This window comes from Gekko japonicus, unplaced genomic scaffold (assembly GCF_001447785.1).
Source record: "Gekko japonicus isolate JY-2015 unplaced genomic scaffold, Gekko_japonicus_V1.1 scaffold142, whole genome shotgun sequence".
NCBI lineage: Eukaryota > Metazoa > Chordata > Lepidosauria > Squamata > Gekkonidae > Gekko > Gekko japonicus.
Window position 1 is genome coordinate 275,016 of NW_015174848.1, and position 24,575 is coordinate 299,590.

Genomic DNA, 24,575 nt, shown 5'->3' on the forward strand with positions numbered 1-24,575 from the left:
TAAGGCCAAGTTTTACTCAGGTACAAGCTCTCCCTCCTCTGCGAGGACACATCTGCATGTTCCTCCCCCCTCAACAGCTAGCAATCCAGAACAGTCCAGTGGCACCTTTAAGACCAAATTTTACTCAGGTACAAGCTCTCCCTCCTCTGTGAGGACAGATCTGCATGCTCCTCCCCCCCCAATAGCTAGCAATCCAAAACAGTCCAGTGGAGCCTGAGCGGTGGGTGTCGCCTTCTGACACACGTCCGGTGATGTCAGGGGGTGTGGCATATGCAAATGAGTTATGCTAATGAGTTATGCTAATGAGCTCCTGCACCTCTTTTTCCCTACGAAATGACCCCCGATGGTGACCAAACCTGTACAAAGTATTTCCTTTTGTCCATCCTTCAACCTACTGCCCATCAGGTGCACGGGACGCCCTCAAGTTCTAGTCTTCTGCGAGAGGAAGGAGGAGTGCCCTCTGTCATGTCCCCCAACGTGGTGCCCTTTCTCTGCCTGGCAGGTCACGAGCTCCCCCGGCTGCGCTTCTCCCAGCTCTGCGATGAAGGCACGCGTGGGGGCCTTGGTGGGAAGCCCCCGGGCACTGCCTCTGCAGCCCCCCCCCCGAAGCCGGCCCCGGCCCCGTGCGGCGGCGCCCACCCACCTGGTCCGTGAGGAAAGAGGGCTTGTAGGTGCCGTCGGTGGAGGTGTTCCCGGTGCCCCGGAGGGACTTCATGTGCGAGACGGCCATGCGCAGGATGGTGAGCTTGTCGGGCTTGCGGGCCAGGGCGCTGCAGGTCGGCACCATGTCGGAGAGCTCGGTGATGTAGGCCGTCATCTTGTTCCGCCGCCGCCGCTCGATTTCGCTGTGGTTCTCCCTGGGCGAGAGGTCAGGGAGGGAGAGAAGGGGGACCAGATTACAAAAGCCGGACAGGTCGGCTCCCCGGGGTCAACGCTGCCTTTCGGGATGCAAAAGGAAAAAAAGGGGGGGGGGAGAGGGAAAAGAAGAGGGAAGAGGGTCAGGCGCTTGCATTGCGGAGCTTCAAACACACTCATGCTGGGCATGCCACGGGGAAAAGAAGGAGGAGAATTTCAGCCAAAGGGGCATTATTCTTTCTTTTTTTTTTTAAGGAGCAAAAGACCAGCTGCGCTGGATTAGGCCAAAGGTCCGACGAGTCCGGCAGTCTGCTTCCGGCTGCAGCCAGGAGCTCGCGTGTACAGGGCGTGAACGGGGCGACTGGGCCCCGTCAGAGAACACAGCGCTATGATGCCCCTGAGCCTAGACTGCAATGTTCCCTTCTAAGCTGTGGAGTCCTGTGAGCAAAAATTCTACTTGGTGGGTTACTGGCATTAAAGTTGTGAGCGAGCCATTTGGCTACGGCATAATTTAGTTTGCTCTGGAGTCCTCCCTTCCTGAGCTAAGACAACAATGTGTGAGCTAGAGGCTAAAGAACTGTGAGCTGGCTCACACTAACTCCAGCTTAGAGGGATGTCACTGGCCTGGATGTTGCATTAAGGTAAGGTGGCCGAGAGCCACTGAACGATCCACACACACCCTTAAGGACTGCCCTGCGGCTTCAGAGCAACGATCCGTCTAGACGCAGTTTGGTGCAGTGGTTAAGTGCGCAGACTCTAATCTGGGAGAACCGGGTTTGATTCCCCACTCCTCCACTTGCACCTGGCTGGTGTGACCTTGGGTCAGTCACAAGCTCTGTCAGAGCTGTCCTTGAAAAAGAGCCGTTTCTGTCAGAGCTCTCTCAGCCCCACCTACCTCACAGGGTGTCTGTGGTGGGGAGGGGAAGGGAAAGGAGTTTGTCAGCCGCTCTGAGACTCCAAGTGAAGGGCGGGGTATAAATCCAATCTCTTTTCTTCTTCTTCTAGACCGTCATCCAGTGATCGGGCTGATGTCTCTGGGAAGCTCAGCGATGAGGTGTTAGGAGGAGGAGGAGGAGAGTTGGTTTTATACCCCACTCGTCCCTACCCGAGTCTCAGAGCAGTTTACGACCTCCTTCCCCTTCCTCTCCCCGCGACAGACACGGTGTGAGGTAGGTGGGGCTGAGAGAGCTCTCTATTGAACTGCTCCTTAGAGAACAGCTCTGAAAGAACTTGCAACAGACCCAAGGTCATTCCACCAGCTGCACATGGAGGAGTGGGGAATCAAACCCGGTTCTCCCAGAGAAGGAGGAGGAGGAGATTGGATTTATACCCCACCCTTCACTACCCAAGGGAATCTCAGAGCGGCTTACAAACTCCTTTTCCTTCCTCTCCCCGCAACAGACACCCTGTGAGGTAGGTGGGGCTGAGAGAGCTCTCTATTGAACTGCTCCTGAGAGAACAGCTCTGAGAGAACTTGCAACTGACCCAAAGTCATTCCAGCAGCTGCATATGGAGGAGTGGGGAATCAAACCTGGTTCCCCCAGAGAAGGAGGAGGAGATTGGATTTATACCCCGCCCCTCACTACCCAAGGGAGTCTCAGAGCGGCCTACAAATTCCTTTCCCTCCACCTCCCCACAACAGGCACCCTGTGAGGTAGGTGGGGCTGAGAGAGCTCTCTCGAGGACTGCCCTTGAGAGAACAGCTCTGAACAGAAGGGGAATCAAACCCAGTTCTCCCAGATTTAGAGACTGTGCACTTAACCACTACACCAAATTGGCTGTAGAGAGCCGACCATCCCCTGTGGACTGCCCCCAGTGTCCAATACACAAGAGGTGTATTACCCCAAAACATGGAGGTGCCACCTGGGACACTGCTGGGAATGAGCTGGGGCGCGGGATTCACAGGGCTTTCTTGGCTTAAGACAAGAGATGGGTGGTTTCATGATCTGGGCTGTGCCACCAGAGGCCTACTAGGCCCAGGGGGCCTGGCTAGCAGTAGGTGAGGCTGGGCCTACAACTCTCAGAAGCCCCTGAGAGGTTTTGGAGCCAAAATGGACCAATAGGAAAAGAGGAGGGCTTGGAATAAAAGATCGGGAGCAGCAGGAAAAGCTGTTCTTCTTCCCAGAGGGCAGAGCCAGAAGGGACTGAGGGTGCTGTGGGGAAGAGACCCTCATCCGGAGGGAAGGGTGAGTAGTCTGGTGCCACTTGGAATAGTGAGCTAGGGACAGTATATATTTAGACGCATTAGGGCATTTGATTTATTTTATTTTCGCCCACTTACTGTTATTATTCTGCACCTTGGTTGTTTGACCTCTTATAAAATAAACTATTTTCATTGTTCACTCTGCCTGGTCCTCACGCCTATTATTCGGCCAAACAAGGTAGGTCTGAAGGTTTTGTGAGGGTGCTCTGGGCCTTCTCAAGGGATCCTAAATCCAGAGTGGTGGCAGCGTCATGTGACACCCCACCTAAGCCGTGACGGGTGGTCTTAGTTGTCAAGAACCCAAAGAATGAGATGGCTCGATTCCAGGTGCACACTGTGGTACACCCACGACACCCCAGTCCCGCTGTGGTTTTAGTCTGCGGTAAGACAGCGCGGGGCGCCAACCAAAGGGCCGCCATTAAAACCGCAACCGCGTATCACCTGCTTCTCCTTTCTGGAAGGGGTCCCCTCCCCTTGCATCCTGAAGTCGTCTCAATGGCAGCTGATACTGGGGTTCCCCAACAAGGTGCCCACGGGCCCCCACGACGGCCAACAACAACTTTCCTTGAAAGGTGCCCTGGAAAAGCTGAAATTTCATCCCAGGGCTGAGTGTTCCCCTTGGCTTTCGTCACAGGGTGCCGTGCTCCACGGTGTACAAATGCATCTAGACCGTAATTGCGGCAACCAACCCCGGTGCCCCACCACTCCCCAACTTCCCCCAAAAGAGAGAGGTTACGCCAGGTTTCCTACGGGGAAAACAATTGGGTTAGTGGGTGCAAAGAGAGTGCAGGATGAGTCGGATGCACGGGGACGCCCTGAAATGGAAGATGAAACTGGATGGATGGCAGAGGGAGGACGGAAAGGAGCGAAAGAGTGAGATTCGATGCAAAGGTCTAGAGGGGACTGGGATACCATGAGACCTCGTGCTTCCCGTCTCGGGGGGGTCGTCTTGGGCGGACTTCGCCAAGACAGCCGAACCCTACTGGGGGGGACTCCGCTGGAACACCGGCATGCACTGGACCTGTGCACATTCCCCCGCTCTCTGACTGGTCTGCGCCCTTGGCTGCAGCGGCAGGTGAAGGCATCACCAATGGGCGGATTACTTGGGAAGCGCTGGACTAGGCAGCCACGAGGCCGCACACAGCCGGTGCAGTAGGGTCATACGCAGGCCTTTTGAAGACCAAAAGGGGGGTGTAAATCTTTCGGGAATACGGAAGGAAACCCAGCGGAAGCTCTGCAGACTCCACGGAGACCGAGAGCATCAGGAAAGCCCTGCTGGATCAGACCAGCGGTCCATCAAGTGCAGTATCTTGTCTTACACCGTGGCCGACAACAGGGCACGGAGGCCGAGGCCTTCATAAGAACGTCAGAGGAGCCCTGCTGGATCAGGCCAATGGTCCATCCAGTCCAACACTCTTCTGTCACACAGTGGCCAAAACCCAGGTGCCAACAGGAAGCTCGTCAGCAGGGCCGGAGCACCAGAAGCCCTCCCACACTTCAGAATTGTGCCTGCACACAAAAGCTTATACCCAGAATTAAACTTTGTTGGACTTAAAGGTACCACTGGACTCCTACAATTGCCCCCCAAGCACCAAGAATGCAGAGCGTCACTGCCTCAGACAGAGTGCTCCAATAGCCACATATGGTTTTGTTGTTGTTGTTCAGGCGCACAGTCAAGTCCGACTATTCGCAACCCCATGGACCACATCACGCCAGGCCCTCCTGTGTTCTAAAGAACATAAGAGAAGCCTTGTTGGATCAGGCCAGTGGCCCATCCAATCTAACGCTCCATGTCACGCAGTGGCCAAAACCCAGGTGCCATCAGGAGGTCCACCAGCAGGGCCAGAACTCCAGAAGCCCTCCCACTCTTGCCCCCCAAGCACCAAGAAGACAGAGCATCACTTCCCCGGATATAAGAATATAAGAGAAGCCATGTTGGATCAGGCCAATGGCCCACCCAGCCTAACGCTCTGTGTCACACAGTGGCCAAAACCCAGAGGCCATCAGGAGGTCCACCAGTGGGGCCAGAACTCCAGACACCCTCCCACTCTTACCCCCCAAGCATCAGGAAGACGGAGCATCACTGCCCCAGACATAAGAACATAAGAGAAGCCATGTTGGATAAGGCCAATGGCCCATTCAGTCCAACACTCTGTGTCATACAGTGGCCAAAATCCATGGACCATTAGGAGGTCCACCAGTGGGGCCAGGACTCCAGGAGCCCTCCCAATGTTGCCTCCTAAGCAACAAGAAGAGTATCACCACCCCAGACATAAGCACATAAGAGAAGCCATGTTGGATCAGGCCAGGGGCCCATCCAGTTCAACACTCTTGAGTCACACAGTGGCCATCAGGAGGTCCACCAGTGGGGCCAGAACTCCAGAAACCCTCCCACTCTTACCCCCCAAGCATCAGGAAGACGGAGCATCACTGCCCCAGACATAAGAACATAAGAGAAGCCATGTTGGATCAGGCCAATGGCCCATCCAGTCCAACACTCTGTGTCATACAGTGGCCAAAACCCAGGGGCCATCAGGAGGTCCACCAGTGGGGTCAGAACTCCAGAAGCCCTCCCACTCCTGCCCCCCAAGCATCAGGAAGACAGAGCATCACTGCCCCAGACATAAGAACATAAGAGAAGCCATGTTGGATCAGGCCAGGGGCCCATCCAGTTCAACACTCTTGTGTCACACAGTGGCCATCAGGAGGTCCACCAGTGGGGCCGGAGCTGCAGAAGGCCTCCCACACTTCAGAATTGTGCGTGCACACAAAAGCTTATACCCAGAATCAAACTATGTTGGACTTAAAGGTACCACTGGACTCAAACTTTGCTCTATTGCTTCAGACCGACACAGCAGCACACCTGAATCTATGGTCAGAAACGAGGAATTGGGATGCATGCGTTCCAAGGCCCAAGGGGAGCACACGCCCCGGTTCCACGGCCCCATTATTTCCCGCCTCTTACATCTTCCGCCTTCCTTCTCCAAGGCCAATGGCCGCGTCCCTCACCGCGTGAGACCCACTGACGGGTTGCCTCTGTCCAGTTTCAAGTCCTCGACTGCAGCGGATTCAAAGGAGGGGGAAGCGGGGAGCCGCTATCGAAAGGGGGTTCGGGGGGGTGGGGTCGCAGAAGAGGAAGGGGGAAGGAGAGGAGTGCGAATTCTGCTTTTTTTTTTCTTTGCCATGCTTTAAGAGAGAGATCTCCGGTCTCCTACCTGGCCAGTCTCTCCTTATCCGCTGAACTCTGCTCATCGTCAGACCTAGAAACAAAGGCGGTGAGCTAAGCTAAAAACAGGGAGGGAAAGTATGGCCGAAAGGAACAGGGAAGGGAAAGGAAAATAAAAATAAACTGGGTGGCGGGGGGTGAGGGTGTTTGCAGTAGGTGACCCAGCTGGGAAATACGGCTGTCCGCTCCCAAGCTCTCTGCCCACTAGCACTGCTGAGAAACCGTGGGGCGGCAGGTGCTAGCCTGGAGTGGCATGCGTCGCAAAGAGCAATACGGTCTCTGCCCCGAGGGGCTTACAGCCTGCATCCAATGGACGGAACAGGGGGAGATAGAGAGAGAACACAGGGGGCTGAACTAGGAGCAGAGGGGAGCAAGGAGGGTCGGAATAATGCAGAACTCAGGAGGCGGCATTCTTGTGCAAAGATGACAGGGAGGCCTCCTGTTAAGGTCGTACACGTCTCTCCATTTTGAGTCACTCGCATCGCAACGGAAGAGCGAAACCAAAAAAAATACAAAACTGAACGGAGCAGCTCTAGCCCGTCTGGTGCCCAGAGCTCACCAAAACATACCCCTGGAGCCCACGGAAGGTGAAAATGTGCAAGAGAGCACCTTTGAGCACGTGCAGAGGGTTTTTCCCTGAGCGCTCTGCATGAGTGGTGAGAGGTGCTGGGGTAGACAGACCAACCGCCAGGTTGGCTTGAAACCAGGCGACATCCGTTAGAGAAACTGGGCCCCAAGTATCTGAAGACGGATTTGTTGGTGGGGGAATGACTGACTTGGGGGTTGATAAACGTGTCCAGTGTTCCGTTGGGAGGAGAAAAGCATTCACGATCGAATCATAAATCCTTGGGGGTCCTCCTCCAGGTAAACAAAAACGTTGCGACGATTTACTTGAAACCAAGATATAGACAAGGTCAGATCGGCTCAGCGCTAAAAATATTAAACTCCTGTGTCGGGAAAGCGTCAGTTCTGCAACGTGGCTGAACGACGTGAATCAGCCACACCTGCCTTGCTCTTTTATTTTGCAAAAATTATCTTAACATTGTACGTAAAGTTATTTTGCTTAAGCGAGTCACAGGGAAGCGAGCCCGTGGTTACGGTGGGGCTTGGGGGGGGGCTCGGCCCCCTTCTTAAAGGCACAGCCCCACGAGAATTTCTCTGGAAATGCTTTTTTCAATCATTTTAAAACATTTTTTTAAAAGGCGTGCACTCCTTTCAGCAGAGTAGGGTGCTGTAGTTGACTAATTCCCACACTGAGCAAGGGGGTTGGAGTGGGTGACCTCTAGCATCCCTTCTAACTCTGGGTCAAGAAATTGGCAGAGTTTTCCTGCCTAAGGGTTAGCTTTCTTGACTACAGAAGTCATCACCCATACCTGCTGCCTTCTTCTTTTTTTTTTTTAAAGTACCCATAGGTACACTTTTATTAATTTTTCTTTTATAATCTACAACAAACTAATCTACACACTACAAACAGACACTCTACTACACATAACATGTATGCCAAGAGTACAGTTACATTATATGCTTATAACCAATTACTTAATTAATAGAAACGCTCTATCTCTTTCCATTCTTCTGTCTACTGTGTTCTCAAGTCCATTGTGCCATAATTGCCTAATCTTCTATTGTACTTACATTATACCAATCATAAAACTTTTTCCATGTTTTTTGAAATGTCCACTCTTTGCTTAATCTCATTTCTAAAGTTAGTTTATCATTGGGGGCATACCTGCTGCCTTCTTAGCAGAATTGCTGCGTAGGCTGGCAGACGTGATTAACTTGCGACAGCTGAGAACTGTCGTCTAAACTGAATGACAGCTTGCAATTTAGAAATCTGTCCTGGTAACAGCTTTCTATTGGCTAAACGGCTTCTCTTTCTGCACTGAGAACTTCAGCCCCACCAAAAAAAAATCTACCCCACAAGCCACAAAAGCCTGGCTATAGGCCTGCTGGGAATGAGGAGGAGATGAGCTAGAGGGGTTTTCAGTTTCAAGCTGCCCTGCCTAGAAACTTATTCAGTTTTGCGTAAACAGAGGCAGAGGTTCTAAAGAAGCTGAATTCTGCACCCGACACTATATCCTACCCTTTCTCCGCACCCTGTGGAATTAAATCATGCATACAGCTTTGAATATATAACAGCTTCCGGGAATCGGAGGAGGAAATGCTAGACTCTGAACAAGGATTATGCATGTTTTCCTTCCTTTTGCTGGCTCTGTCAGGCGAGAGACTTTGCACATCCCAGCCTGTTTAAGATAGCGATGCTCAAAATTTGAGGCGCGGCCGATTCCAAGGGGACTGCCGTGAATGGTGCGTCTGTCTTTGAGATGTCAGTGGACTCCTGCCTAATTTCAAGGAGCAAGTGAGGAGTGGTGTATGTCGGAGGATCATAAGGTGGCTTTGGCCCAAGGCGCTGGTGGTTACTGACCTCTACCGGCAGGTTTCAATGCCTTGCCCTCAGCTATGCTGAAAGGTCGATTATCTTTGCATTCGCTATCCCAACTGGTTTGCCCGTGTCAAACGGGAAAGGCTGAGACAGCTAATCGCAACTTATTACATGCCCCCCGTTATACATTACGCAGATTTCAATGAATTCCTCAGGAAGAACAGAGTGATTCTACACTTCCCTCCTTCCTTACCTCCCTACAAATTACTCATAATGTAACAAAATTTTGTATAATGGCATGCACGATACAAAAGCAGATGGCTGAGTCTTCAAGTAATTGACCTCCTCTATAGTGAAACATATGCGAGAATTTTGAAATGCTGCCTTCTAATGGCATATATGAGTCATGCTTTTGTTGGTCTTGGTATTGCACGCGGTAGTTTTTATTTTTTTTTAATACTTTTCAAGCTGATCTTGTATTGAAATAAAGTGAACTGACTCTACTCTAAAGTTCACTAGAAGAAGAAAAGAAGAAACTGGATTTATACCCCGCCCTTCACTACCCGAAGGAGTCTCAGAGTGGCTTACAAACTCCTTTCCATTCCCCACCCCATAACTGAAACCCTGTGAGCAATGCTCCCTCTAAGCTGTGGAGTCTTGTGAGCAAAAATTCTACTTTGTGAGCTACTGGCATTAAAGTTGTGAGCGAGTGATTTGGCTGCTGCATAAATTACTTTGCTCTGGAGCTATCCTTCCTGAGCTAGGACAAAAATGTGTGCGCTGGAGGCTAAAAAACTGTGAGCTAAGCTCACACTAACTCAGCTTAGAAGGAACACTGCCTGTGAGGCAGGTGGGGCTGAGAGAGCTCTTTCAATGACTGCCCTTACTTATTTATAATTTTAGATACCATTATATTTTATAATTTTACTGTTCCCTTAACTGTATTTACTTGTCTTCTATTATACTGGTCTATGACCGTAATAAACACTACAAACCAGACTGCCCTTGAGAGAACAGCTCTGAGAGAACGTGTGACTGACCCAAGGTCACACCAGCTGGCTACATGTGGAGGCATGGGGAATCAAACCCAGTTCTCCAGAACAGAGTCCTGCTGCTCTTAATCACTACACCAAACTGGCTCTAGAGCACAGAGGAAGCAGAAACCACACCCCTACGGGATCTTGGAAACTGATCTTCATGGGGCGCACCAGGCCACAACCATAAATGGGCAGGCCTTGGAGAGCCATGAGCAAGAGCCGGGAGCCACAGTAGGAGGAGTTCACTGATACCTTGCTTTACTGTCTAAGCCACATCACAGAGAAACCTGTTTGTGTGCACTCAGAAGTACCAGAGGTATGAAGCCACCATTTGGAAGCCAGTTACAGCCCGTCAGTGGTGGCGAAACACCAAGAATTTCTGGACTGCTACTCTACTTTACAATACGTGTGTGTATGTACATAAAATTTATTCATATCCCGCCTCTCTCCCTAGTCGCTGCTCACTTCTTCAGATACAGCTAGAATGTCCTTCTATCTTGGAGAGTGGAGTGATTTCAGGTGGCGAACGAGATCTCTCCGAGGTATAAGGACAGATAGACTCACATTCTAGCTCAGGGCTGTCAAACATGCGGCCCGGGGGCCGGATCAGGCCCCCAGAGGGCCTCTGTCAAGCTCGCAGTGTTAACTGGCTGTCTTCTGCTTCTTCTTCCAGTCCTGCTGCTGCTGCGTCATCGTACACACCTGAACAACATACTCAAGATTGCAACAGCTCAGACATTTTGATGCAATAATTCAGAACAAGAGGTGTCCGTTATCAGACACTGTTAAACAAACAAAATATTGCAAGAGTGCTCGTGTTTTAAGCATGTTCTTATTTTAAGCAAAAAAACCCTCCTTTGTGTTTGTGTCCTTTATAAAGTTTATATCTCCGCTACCTGGCATTACATTTTATGACACACATGGCCCCGGCCCAACAAGGTCTCACTTGTGTCACATCCGGCCCTCATAACAAATGAGTTCGACTACTCTGTTCTAGTTGTATCTGAAGAAGTGAGCACGAAAGCTCCTCCCTTGCCACAAATTTTGTTAGGTTTTAAAGGTGCTCCTGGACTCTTACTCTTTTCCACCACTACAGTCAGACTAACAAGGCTACCCATCTTAATCTATGTATGATTTTGGGGGGGGGGATTTCCAGGCATAAGGGTTTTCTGGGAAGAAATTACTACTCACATCAATTTCCCACCAGAATGTTAATTGATTTCTGAGGATTCTTATGTTCTTTTAAACTATCTGCCTGTCTCTTGGAGGCTAACCGACGGTCAATGGAAATAGACCCTCCGTGCCCTTCCTACAGTTAAAAATATTACAAAACTGGATAGATAAACGCCCACCTTCGGCAAATCAATGGATCAAGGACCTTAGAACTCTATCAACATTCGAACACATGGCATATAGACAGTAACTGCGGACAGACTTTTGTTTTGATATCTGGAAATCATTTATAGAAACTTGTGTACAGATTGGAGCTGCGGTGGCTCAAGTGGTTAAGACGCGGAACTGCAGGCTGGACGGTCGGTAGTTCAGCAGTTCCGAGACCCGAGTGTGCTGCGTGATGGAGTGAGCTCCCGTCCCTGGCCCCAGCTCCTGCCAACCTAGCAGTTCGAAAGCAAGAAATTACAAGTAGATAAATAGGCACCGCTTCGGTGGGAAGATAACAGCATTCCGTGCGCCTCAGCATTTAATCATGCTGGCCACATGACCACGGAAACGTCTTCGGACAGCGCTGGCTCTTTGGCTTGGAAACGGAGAGGAGCACCGCAACCCTTGAGTCGGATTCGACTGGCTTTCGAGCAAGGGAAACCTTTACCTTTCGAGCAAGGGAAACCTTTACCTTTACCTATGTGCAGATTGGTCACCGCCATCATAATTTTGTCTTGTATTTTTGTCTTGTTGTTTTTTTCCTTTGTAAAAATCTTACTTAGTTGTTGGATTTGTTTTTCCCCCTTTATTCTTTTTTCCTGTTTTTGTTTTAAAGAGAGAAATTAAAAAATATCTATTGTTGGTCTTAAAGGCGCCAATGGACTCACGACTTTGTTTCGGAATTAACTTTGTTTCAGAAAACGCCGGCGTAACCGCACGTCAAAACCACGCGAGGACAATGCCTGGCTGCCGCAAATGCAGTGGAAATGCTTTCCGAGGGATGGAGAAGAAAGAGGGGGAGGGAAAGCTGGGGCGAATGGGATGATAAAATTAGAATGGGGATGGAAAAGCGCCGTCTCTACGGCTTGCATGGATGGTATGTGTGGCATCACAGCACGCGGCGTTCGGGTTTTTGTGAGCGGAGCCGCAGAAATTCTTACCTGGCAAATCTCTCCTTGTCGTTTGGGAGCTGGTCATCGTCGCATCTAGGGAAGGAGGGAGAGGAGAGAAAAAGGAATTTGATTGCCTTTTCTGTGATTAAGGGGAAACCAGCCTGCAAAGGACAGAATGAAGGCGGAGATGCACGGCAAATGCAAAGCCTACCCAACCCATAATGCCTTGCAATAAATCAAAGAAGAGGAGGAGGAGGAGGAGGAGAGGAGGAAGAGGAGGAGGAGATTGGATTTATACCCCGCCTTTCACTACCCAAAGGAGTCTCAGAGTGGCTTACAAACTCCTGTCCCTTCCCCTCCCCACAACAGACGCCCTGTGAGGTAGGTGGGGCTGAGAAAGCTCTTCCGAAAACTGCTCTTCAGAGAACAGCTCTGATAGAACTGTGGCTTGCCCAAGGTCATCCAGCAGGTGCAAGTGGAGTGTGGGGAATCAAACCCGGTTCTCCCAGATTAGAGTCTGTGCACTTCAGCACTACACCAAACTGGCAAGAAAGTACATCCTCGCTAGAACGTATGAGAGAAAAGTAGAATTATTTTGCCATTTTGGGGCCTGGATTTATTCCTAGGGCCTTCGTTTTTCTGCTGTCCTTCCTTTCTACCATCTTTTCCCCTTAGGCCGGGGGGAAACACTGCCAATTAGCAGAGCGCCTGCTCAGGATCACTTTGGAATTACTCACAAAAGAAGTAGCTGGACACTGAATGCGTCTATCTTAAAAAATGAAAAAATTGTTAAGGAATTGAAAAAAGAATTCCAAATCTTTTTTGACAGGAATATTCAACCAGGAACCTCAATAAATATTGTACGGGATACATTTAAATCCTATGCTAGAGGCTGGATGATTAGACAATCAGCATATCTTAAGAAACAAAGTTTGGAAAAATACTCCCAGATTTAAGAACAGATTAAAAGACAAGAAGAAATGCTGAAACAGAACCCGCCAAATGAACAAAGGAAAATTAAGTTTAAGTTTCTACAACACCAAATGAATTGTTTATTAACACAGGAAATTGCAAAGAAAACGTTATGCAAAGCAGAACTTGTTTTGAAAATGCTAATAAACCTTCCAGACGGTTGGTGTATAGAGTACGTAAAGGAAAGGGGAAAAGACACATTAAAACACTTAAAAATGAGTCGGGAGAAGGAAAAAAATAACTTGAATGACTTAAAAAGACTGTGGGATCGTTTTATGGAAATCTATATAAGAAAAAAGAAGCAACACAGGAACAAACTCAAAAGTATTTGGAAAACGATAAACTGAGAAGGAATAACAGGCCAAAGATCATTCAAGAAAGGGGAAAAAAACAAGTTTTAAAATGTTCAACATATTTTAGCTCCCTCAAATACATCAGAACGTGGAGCTGCCCGACGCAACGGACAGACAGGGAAAGACAAAACAATTTGCTCATTGGCAAGGTTTTTAGCCCTCCAAGAAAGAGCAAAGAAGAAGAGATTGGATCATACCCTGCCCTTTACTTGTAGTCTTACAATCTCCTTTCCCTTCCCCTCTCCACAACAGACACCCTGTGAGGTAGGTGGGGCTGAGAGAGCTCTTTCGAGGACTGCCCTTGAGAGAACAGCTCTGACGGAACTGTGGCTTGCCCAAGGTCATCCAGCAGCTGCAAGGGGAGGAGTGGGGGAATCAAACCCGGTTCTCCCAGATTAAGAGTCCGCGCTCTTAACCACTACACCAAACCTGGGCTCTTTTTCCCCCCCGCTCTTCAATCTGGAAGACTTACGAGTCGAGTTTGAAGAGGGACAATCACAAACAGTGAATTGAGGAAATAAGAAGGGGCTGCGTGGAGCCTGAAATCGCACCAACCAATTCCTTCGGCAAAGAATTCCATGCAAAATGACAAGTCTCTGAGAGCAGCCAAAAGGAAGGAGACCAAACCGGGGCTATTGGCCCTCCGTGCCCAGTATGTGCACCCAGGAAGCACATTCACACATGGTTGCTTTATCCTGAATCAGACCCTGGGTCCATCAAGGCCAGCACTGTCTACTCAGACTGGCAGCGGCTCTCCAGGGCCTCAGGCCGAGCCTCCTGCCAGATCCTTTAACTGGAGATGCCGGGGATTGAACCAGGGGCTTCCTGTATGCCAAGCAGAAGTCCTTCCACTGAGCCATGGCCCCTCCCCTGCAGGCAGACACGGTGCTCTGTGGCCAGCAGGGGTTACTGATCTGGCAGGGAAGCTGGATCATGAAGGAGGAGGAGACTGGATTTATCCCCCGCCCTTCACTACCCAAAGGTGTCTCAGAGCGGCTTACAGACTCCTTTCCCTTCCCCTCCCCACAAACAGACACCCTGTGAGCAGTGTTCCCTCTAAGCTGAGTTAGTGTGAGCTAGCTCACAGTTTTTTAGCCTCTGGCTCACACGTTTTTGTCTTAGCTCAGGAAGGATGGCTCCAGAGCAAACTAACTTATGCAGTAGCTAAATCATCTGCTCAAAACTTTAATGCTAGTAGCTCACAAAGGAGAATTTTTGCTCAAAGGACTCCACAGCTTAGAGGGAACATTGCCTGTGAGGTAGGCGGGGCTGAGAGAGCTCCTTCCAGAACTGTCCTTGAGAGAACAGCTCTTGTCAGAACTAGGGCTTGCCCAAGGTCATCCAGCAGCTGCATGTGGAGGTGTGGGGAATCAAACCCGGTTCCCCCAGAGTAGAGTCCGCGCACTTAACCACCGCACCAAACTGGCTCTCCAGTTAAGAACCAAACACTTTTGTTCACCCCCTTCTCAGGAATCCCCTGGAACACTGGGCGATTCTGCATCTAGCATTCGCTCCACATTTTCTCAACTAGGAGGGAGAAAAACCACATTCAGATACCTCAGGGCAAAGCCGTGCTGACTGCAGTCACCCCTGAACGGCCATAAAAACGGCCATAAATCTATGCAGAAGGTACCATAAAACCCGATGGCCAAAGGAAGCGAAAGCAGCCTGCAATGCAGAGGGTACCATAAAACCCAATAGCCAAAGGAAGCGAAAATGGCATGCAATGCAGAGGGTACCATAAAACCCGATGGTCAAAGGAAGCAAAAGCGGCCTGAAATACAGAGGGTACCATAAAACCCGATGGTCAAAGGAAGCGAAAGCGGCATGCACTGCAGAGGGTACCATAAAGCCCGATGGTCAAAGAAAGCAAAAGCGGCCTGAAATACAGAGGGTACCATAAAGCCCGATGGTCAAAGAAAGCAAAAGCGGCCTGAAATACAGAGGGTACCATAAAACCCAATGGTCAAAGGAAGCGAAAGCGGCATACAGTGTGGGAGGGTACCATAAAACCTGATGAACAAAGAAAAGTTAAAGTGGCATGCGATGCAGAGGGGAATCTCTGCTCCAACGTGGGTTTCATAAAACGATGGAGGGGAAAAGCCGATGCAGAATCGCCCACTGCCACAGGTTGGGGAGAGGAGGACTCAAGTTTTGAAGAATTCTTCCCTGAAAAACTGTCTCAGCCGAGTCCCGCCCACCTCCTTGACTACGAAGCCCGCCTCACCTGAGAAATTTACTGTTCCCTTCGCCGTCGTCGTCAAAATCAAGCCTGGAAGAAGAAAAAAGAAAAAAACAAGGAGAAGGAAAGAAGCGACAACTGTTATCCCAAAAATGCTGTTCCGGCTTCAGCTCTCCAACGACACGGAAACGATCAGAAGGAGAAGAGATTGGATTTATCCCCCGCCCTTCACTCAGAGTCTCAGAGCGGCTGACAAACTCCTTTCCCTCCCCCCTCCCCACAACAGACACCCTGCGAGGTCGGTGGGGCTGAGAGAGCTCTTTCCAGAACTGCCCCTGAGAGGACAGCTCTGAGAGAACTTGTGCCTGACCCAAGGTCACACCAGCAGCTGCATGTGGAGGAGTGGGGAATCAAACCCGGCTCTCCCAAATTAGAGTCCGCGCCCTTCACCACGAGACCAAACGAAGGCCTGTGTGGCTCATGAAAACCCAGGGGACGGCCAGAGCGTTGGTGCCTAGATGCAGGGTTTCCTCTGTGCCCTCCTGCCTGGCACGGCACGGCACACCCACGGGGCTTCCGCGGCACCCAAGCGCCTACAGGATCGCTTACCCCGGCCTCCTCTTGTTCGCTCTCGGGATGATGCTTCCTCCAGACTGCGCGCCTGATCCAGACGTCCCAGAAGCCACCCCGGCGCTCAAGGAAGGGACGTCCGCTGCCATTTCTGGGCAGAGAGGGGGGGGGAAGACAGAGACAAGGGTGACGGTGCCGCTTCCCGGTGCGACATCTGCTTCGAATCGCTCCTCTCCCGGCCTTTTCTGCAGTCAGGCAAACTGGGGCATCGGCAGACTCCAGCGCCGGCTAAATACAGCCACGCCGGCAGCTGGGCAGCTCCAGGCGCATCCCTGGCACATCGCTGCACTTTGGAGGCCAGCAAACAGATTGGTCTGGCACGCTCTGCGGCGCATGGAAAAGCACGCGCAGCCTTTGAGGAGACGGAAGGAAAAGGCGGCCGAGAGGGAGCCCGGAACGGCTACGCTGCTTTCAGACCGCCTCCACCCGCGGCGCTGTTCCTGACCAACGCTCCCTCTAAGCTGTGGAGTCTTGTGAGCAAAAATTCTACTTGGTGAGCCACTGGCATTCAAGTTGCGAGTTAGCGATTTGGGTACTGCATAGATCACTTTGCTCTGGAGCCATCTTTTCTGAGCCGAGACAAAAACGTGTGAGCCGGAGGCTAAAAAACTGTGAGCTAGCTCACACTAACACAGCTTAGAGGGGACACTGCTCCTGACCGCTCGGGGAGTGCAGGAAGGATCGAGGCAGGGCCACGCAGCTGCCATCGGGAGAACCATTAACCAGTCGAAGAACTTAAGTTGGTTGGTTTTTTAAAATATTTCTATAGTGCCTTTACTATTATGCACAGAAAGCCCACTGGGGTAATCGCCAAGACTGGGTTGTTTTTTTAAAATGCATAATGAACATTCTAAGGAATTGAAAAGAGCAAGAGTCCAGGAGTATCATAAAGATGAACAAACTTTGCGGCAGGAGAGGAGCTTCCGCGAGTCATGGCTCACTTCTTCAGATACCATCAGTGACTCACAAAAGCTCATCCCTTGCCTAGAGATGTAAAATTTCCGGAAATTTTGAAGCTCGGGAAAAAAACCCGTTTTCCCCCCAGTTTCTTCTGGGGGAAAATGGAAATTTTCGGGAAAATTGAAAAAAATGCAACATTAGCATTTCTTTTGTCTTTTCTAGAGTGAAAGTCATTCTGTTACTTTAGGAACATAAAATATGACTATGGACATTTTTACTTGGCATGAAATGATCACAACTAGCATATTTAAAATATAGTGTATCCAAACAATTATTACAAACAGAATACCCACCCACATGCAAAAACAAAACTGAAACCTTTTTATTTTCTTCTGACAATAGCACCTCCTAAAGGAAGAAATGCATCTTGTTCTTGCATTGGAGAGTTCAGTTTGTAACCTAGGACTTGCTTGTCCTCAGTGCACAGAAATTAGATCAATCTGATACCATGTATATATATATTTTAGAAATGATCTGGAAAATATTTGAACAACTTGTCTTAAAATATTTTATTCATCATGTTAAAATAAAACGTTCCATAATCATTTGTTTTCTTTTTTCAGTTTTTCGGAAAAAAACAAAAAAGGCTTCAGGAAAAAAGGGGGGGGAACGTTTCCCCCCCGAATTTTTCCAGTTCTTTTCCGGGCCTTCACATCTCTACCCCTGCCACAAATTTTGGTCATCTTTAGGGTGCTCCTGGAATCTTGCTCTTTTCTACTGCTGAAAGGTAAAGGCTTCCCTTGCTCGAAAGCCAGTCGAATCCGACTCTAGGGTTGCAGTGCTCATTCTCCGTTTCAAAGCCGAAGAGCCAGCGCTGTCCGAAGACGTTTCTGTGGTCATGTGGCCGGCATGATTAAACACCAAGGCGCACGGAACGCTGTTACCTTCCCACCAAAGTGGTACCTATTTATCTACTTGCAATTCCTTGCTTTCGAACTGCTAGGTTGACAGGAGCTGGAACTAGAGACGGGAGCTCACTCTGTCACGCGGCACACTCGGGTCTCGAACTGTCGAACTCCAGACCTTCTGGTCTGCAGCTCAGCATCTCAGCCTCTGAGCCACCGCAGCCCCTTTTCTACTGCTGCAGGCAGACTAATGCGGCTAGCCATCTCCATCTATCTGAAGAAGTGAGCCGTGACTCACTAAAGCTCCTCCCCTGCCACACATTTGGTCAGTCTTTAAGGTGCTCCTGGACTCTTGCTCTTTTCTCCTGCTGCAGACAAACGCGCCGACAGAAGAACATAAGAGAAGCCAATGTTGGATCAGGCCAATGGCCCATCCGGTCCAACACTCTGTGTCACACAGTGGCCAAAAATACCAGGGGCCATCAGGAGGGCCAGCAGTGGGGCCAGGAAATTAGAAGCCCTCCCACTGTTGCCCCCCCCCAAGCACCAAGAAGACAGAGCATCCCTTGCCCCAGACATAAGAACGTAAGAGAAGCCAATGTTGGATCAAGCCAATGGCCCATCCGGTCCAACACTCTGTGTCAGACAGTGGTCAAAAATACCAGGTGCCATCAGGAGGTCCAGCAGTGGGGCCAGGACACCAGAAGCCCTCCCACTGTTGCCCCCCCCCAAGCACCAAGAACAGAGAGCACCCCTTGCCCCAGACTGAGTGTTCTTATCTACACCTTATGGCTAATAGCCACTGGACCTCAGCTCTTAACATAAGAACATAAGAGAAGCCAAGGTTGGATCCAGTCCAACACTCTGTCACACAGCGGCCAAAAATACCAGGTGTCATCAGGAGGTCCAGCAGTGGGGCCAGGACTCCAGAAGCCCTCCCACTGTTGCCCCACCCCCAAGCACCAAGAATACAGAGCATCCCTTGCTCCAGACTGAGTGTTCCTATCTACACCTTGTGGCTAATAGCCACTGATGGACCGACACCTTTTGTGGTACCCACCAAGTGTTTTTAGAAAGTGGACTCTGATTGGCCCCTGGAGATTTAATTGGCGGCATCAGGTTTTAGATATGTTGCTTTGATAGCAGCTACGAGGATCTTCACTGGGTAATTGAAGGTCAGCTGTGGCAGCCATTTAGTGGCTGAGCCCACCGTGCTGGGTCAGAATTCCAAAGGTACCTGTAAGCTCAAAAAAGTTTGGGAACTTCTGGTCTACACAATATCACCAGAAGAAAGGCCATTAAAAACAGCCATGCAATTACGATGCCAGGAAGACGCATCAAATCCTATCAATTAGCTCAATGCCCCGAAAGCTCTTCGAAAAGCAGCATGACCTTTGGAAAGACAGCAGGGTGGGGACTCTTTGGAGGCATTCCAGAGCCACTGCGGAAGGGTCTAACCACATAGTAAAAGATAAAGGTTTCCCTTGCTTGAAGGTCAGTCGAATCCGACTCTAGGGGGCGGTGCTCGTCTCCGTTTCCAAGCCGAAGAGCCAGCGCTGTCCGAAGACTTCTCCGTGGTCACATGGCCGACATGACTAGACGCGGAGGCATATGGAACGCTGTCGCCTTCCCACCGAAGCGGTACCTATTTACCTACTTGCAATTTCTTGTTTTCAAACTTCTAGGTGGGCAGGAGCTGGGGCCGGAGACGGGAGCTCACTCCGTCTCACGGCACTCGGGTCTCGGACTGCTGAACTACCGACCTTCCGGTCTGCAACTCACACACAAAGCTGCCTTATACCATCTATAGTCTTTCCATGTGTCTTGTTCCAGCATAGAAGCAAATATCAATTATCAACGTCCAAATTGAAGTATATATCATGATTGAAGTGTATATCATCGACACGTAATCCGGATGCCTGATGCCGCGTTTCGAATAATTCTTATTCAAGCACTGCTGTAATGGGACCCAATCTCAAGAGCTGGCATATACAAAGCCTGAATGGTTAGTCAAGGAGGATTATGGCTAACCATAAGACTATAGATGGTGCTTCTTCTTATATGTTTCATTACTGCACCTTGGCCAAATGATTTACATTATACTTGATGTTATGCTTATATGATTATTACATACTTGTTTATTTTCAGTCAGTGGTGTTTCTTGTTTTGCTTTTTTAACTGGAGATGCCGGGGACTGAACCTGGGACCTTCCGCATGCCAAGCAAAGGCTCTGCCACTGAGCTATGCCCCCTCTCCGTGGCTCTCCAGGGTCTCAGGCGGAGGTCTTTCCCATCACTTCCTGCCTGGTCCTTTTTAACTGGAGATGCCGGGGACTGAACCTGGGACCTTCCGCATGCCAAGCAAAGGCTCTGCCACTGAGCTATGCCCCCTCTCCGTGGCTCTCCAGGGTCTCAGGCGGAGGTCTTTCCCATCACCTCCTGCCTGGTCCTTTTTAACTGGAGATGCCAGGGATTGAACTTCTGCATGCCAAGCAGAGGCTCTGCCACTGAGCCATGGCCCCTCTTTACAGCTCTCCAGGGTCTCAGGTGGAGGTCTTTCCCATCACCTCCTGCCTGGTCCTTTTAGCTGGAGATGCCGGGGATTGAACCTGGGACCTCCTGCATACAAAGCAGATGCTCTTCCACTGTGCCACAGCCCCTCTAGACCTTGCTAATGCCGTCTGGATCTGCTGAGTAAATAGCCTGGCCAACGAAAAATGCCCAGAAGACCTGAATGCCGAAGTGTGTCTACTGGAGGAGAGGCAGCCCTTCCAGTAGGAGGGTTTCTCAGTTAAGAACCAGCTCCTCAAATTGAACCCTGAAACAAACTGGCAATGAGAAAAGAGTTCTAACTTCAGTGCTGTTTGCCACAACGGGTAACGCACAAGCAGCAGCATTATGTACGAGTTCCATTTTCCAAACAACCTTCAAGGGCAGCCCCAGGTAGACCCCCCCGTTACAGTAGTCTGACCTAAAGGTTATGGAAGCGTGAATTAAAATGGCAAGATCAGACCAGTCCAAAAAGGGAGGAGAGTCTTTTAACCAGATGCTGAGAGTCAAAAGCACACATGGCCACCACACACACTCAAGGAGAGAGGTCTAAGGATAGAACTAATCTACAAGAATAACACACAATCCCAAAACAGTCTGGTATGAAAAATTATACAGATGTGTGCTAGATGCTCACAGAAAAATAGAATAGTACAATAACAAAAGAGACTAGATTAAAGCCATAACATCATTTAGTGTCTGGTAATAAAAAACACACACTTATTCCTTCATAGAAAAAATACAAAGGTCGATAAGATTTCACATAGCGGTCTGCTCCAGACTCTCTCAATCTATCTCCCTCTAACAGTCTTGTATTCTTATCCAAATTCCCAAAAGCAGTTTGCTCCAAATTCAATCAATCTGTGTCTCTCCTTCCAACACTTTTTCCGGATATCTAAGTGTTTCAGACCCCTGGTCTTTCCTCAGGAACAAATCCTATGTAGGAATCTTACATTCAATCTGACATTCAAGTTGACACTTTCATTGATGTACTTTTCTGGTAATCTACTTGGGCAAGGTCTCCTCACTTACTTCCAAGCCTGCTGATGCTGCTGCCAAAATCAAATGGACCCAGACTATGCTATGTTCCTGAGGATGCTGTTCAGGGGTGTATCTGTAAGCTGCAAACCTACGATGATGCAGCAGCAGCAGAACTGGAAGAAGACGTAGAAGACAGCCAGTTCCACTGCGGGCCTGATAGAAGCCCTCGGGGGGCTGATCTGGCCCCCGGGCCGCATGTTTGACACCCCTGCACTAATCCTCTGAAGCCCAGAGCCAGGAGGCAAAATCATGAGAAGGCCTCAGCCTCTATATCCTGTTTTTTGGCCCTTCCAGAGGAACTGGTTGGCCACTGTCTGAGACAGGATGCTGGACCAGGTGGAACACGGGTCTAGTCCAACAGGTTCTTAATCCATTTGAAAAAAAGACATTAGACATAAGCAGCATTAGAACTCCGTAAAACAGACGCGTACCGTTACAAAGCCGATAAGATATGCTGTTCTGCCATCTGCAGCCAACAGACCCATCCCCTCCCCACGCACCCCCCACCCTGCACCAGCCTCAGATCTTCAAGCCAAGGGGCAGCGATGCTCCCGCTGGATTTCTGCCAGTCGTGCAGTTTTGAGCCAGAGAGGGTTCCTGCCGGGGGGGGGGGGGGAGGGGAGGCGCCTCAAAAGGAAGCAGACGCAGAGGGAAAGACACGAGCAGCAAAACCAGCCGAAAACAGGAATCTGGATGCCGGATTCACCATCTCGGTCAGCCTCAACACCTCCTCGCGGCCACTTTTCCAAGCATTCCAAGAGTCATGAGTTAGCGGGAGAGTTCTGTATGTCTGGGGTGCCGCCTATTAGAAACACAGCGCCGGATTGACTCTGTTCCTAAAGCAAACACGTTTATGGCCCAATTTTCAAAGCCAAATCAAAATAAAAAAGAAAAGAAGATGGGACTTTCTGTGTACGAGGAAGAAGATGGCGAAGAATCCTACTCACGGGATTCAACAAGCACTAGTTCTAAATCTTCAGAGACCTCGGAATCTGAAAAAGGAGTCGCCGCTCCCAAACCTCGGACAAGGAAGAAACGCAAGAAGAAAAGACTCTGAAACTAAGATAGATGCTCATGCAGTTTTTGTCAAAACGATATTCAAAGCCAATTTTTATTCTTAAACCTTTATTTACAATGTTATCTTAATATTAGTAGGTGATTTAGTTACAAATCCATGTCATCCACATCGTGTCACCTGTTAGCTCCACTCACCCACTCCCTAGTAGAATTGTAGTGTATAGTATCAGAGCCCCACTCCCCTATCCCCTGTAGTAGTTAGTGATGTAGTAACAGAAAAACAATACAATCTTAAATTAAAAAAAGAAAAAAAGAAACACAGCGCCGGAAGGTACCCCCAAGGGTCATCTAGTCTAACCTCCTGCACAATGCAGGGAATTCACAAGAACCCCCCGACACACACACACCCTCAGGGACTGCTGTTCCACACCCAGAAGGTGACAAAAAAACCCTCCAGGATCTCCAGCCAAACCGGCCTGGAGAAAAATCGTTTCCTGACCCCAAAGTGGCGATCGGCATTTCCCCGGGTGTGTAAGAAAGGGCCATGAGAACTCAGCATTGAGGCAACCCTTCCTGCCCTCCCTTCTCATGAACTGCCTAAGTTGACAGAACCAGCATTGCTGTCAGATGGCCACTGAGCCTTTACTTGGAAACCTCCAAAGAAGGAGAGCCCCCCCCCCCCCCCCAGGACCCCCCACTGAGGAACTGCTCTGTCAGGACGTTCTTCCTAATGTTTAGCCAAAAACAGTTCTGATTTCATTTTTATCCACTGAGTCTCTGCACGGTTTACTGTTCCAGCCTGGCACACTTCCAACCAGCCTCTGATGCACACCGGGAATCCTGCTCAATCTCTGGTTTAGGTTCAAGAAGATCACATCTTCCAATCAGGGGTCATTTTGCAAAAAAAGAGGTACAGGAGCTCATTAGGACAACTCATTAGCATAACTTATTTGCATATGCCACACCCCCTGACATCACCGGAAGTGTGTCAGAAGGCAACACCCACCGCTCAGGCTCCACTGGACTCTTTTGGATTGCTAGCTATTGTGGGGGACGGGACATGCAGATCTGTCCTCACAGAGGAGGGAGAGCTTGTACCTGAATAAAACTTGGTCCCAAAGGTGGCCCGGGAAGTTTTGCCCGGGGGGGGGGGGCTCTGCAGCTTACCTGGCTGCATGTGCCCGCCCCCTGGGCTCTTTACTGCCGGAGCTCCGCTCCTGTGTGCTCCTGCAGGAAATGACCCCTGCTTCCAATCACTTCCAACTCGGAGACACACCAGGTAAAAGCAAAAGGCCTGTGCGTTGGCTGGTCTGTATGAGCTGGTACTCTGGGTGTGCCAATCGAGGAGAAAACGGCAAGAACTCTCACACAGAGAACACAGGGCTGAGTTCCTTTGAGGACAGGTAAGTCCGTGGGCGCCTCCGCTATCAGAGATCCTGGAGCCGCTGACATCATCGCAAAGATACAGCCAACATTTTGTCGGCCGTAAAAACGCCCGGGCGGACGCGCCTCAAAGTTAAGGCGGAACATCGGCCTGGGAAAAAAAATCCACAAATTGGAAAACCAGAGCAACCTTTGCTCCAAAACCCTCTGCTGAATTGCGCCGCCCGGATGGAAGAACTCTGCTGCAATAAAAACATAATACAGGAAAAGACGTGTTTTATATCGAGGCGCCCATGGAAAAAAAATACCCACCACGATCGTTTAAAACCCTGCCGCGGGGCTTTCAGGAGTCCATCCCAGCTGCAACAGGCATGATCTAATTAATACCACAAGCCTGTAAAAATACAGAGGAACAAGTCGTAAAACAGCCCGAGCACTCTCCGGGGGCTTTCCCCCACCCCCTTTCCCTCTCTCTTTTTTTCAAAGTTAATAAGATCATCTTCATGTACAAATCCTGTCTGGAGCAAGGGGGAAGAAGAACAGAACATCGGTGACGCAACACGCCCACGGTTCCGCTCCTTCTCGCATTTGCAGAGTTGAAAAATCGATTTCTGACCACTGCCGACGGTGCAAAGAAGGAGACTGCACTGAAAATTAGTTTCAGCA

The 24,575-nt window shown here is 49.9% G+C and overlaps 1 protein-coding gene and 1 non-coding gene across 2 annotated transcripts in view; both read right to left on the reverse strand.

Annotated features, from left to right (window-relative positions):
- The window catches only part of ARNT (aryl hydrocarbon receptor nuclear translocator), a 69,168-nt gene that overhangs the window by 43,013 nt on the left and 1,580 nt on the right, over window positions 1–24,575 (reverse strand). The window contains exons 2-6 of the mRNA XM_015424493.1: window positions 16,094–16,205; window positions 15,530–15,574; window positions 12,026–12,070; window positions 6,274–6,318; window positions 644–857 (exon numbers count right to left, since the gene is read on the reverse strand). Coding sequence (XP_015279979.1) covers window positions 644–857; window positions 6,274–6,318; window positions 12,026–12,070; window positions 15,530–15,574; window positions 16,094–16,205 — 461 coding nt within the window. The remainder of the gene's footprint in view (window positions 1–643; window positions 858–6,273; window positions 6,319–12,025; window positions 12,071–15,529; window positions 15,575–16,093; window positions 16,206–24,575) is intronic.
- TRNAT-UGU lies at window positions 20,507–20,578 on the reverse strand. The gene has a single exon. It is a non-coding gene; the product is annotated as a tRNA-Thr (tRNA).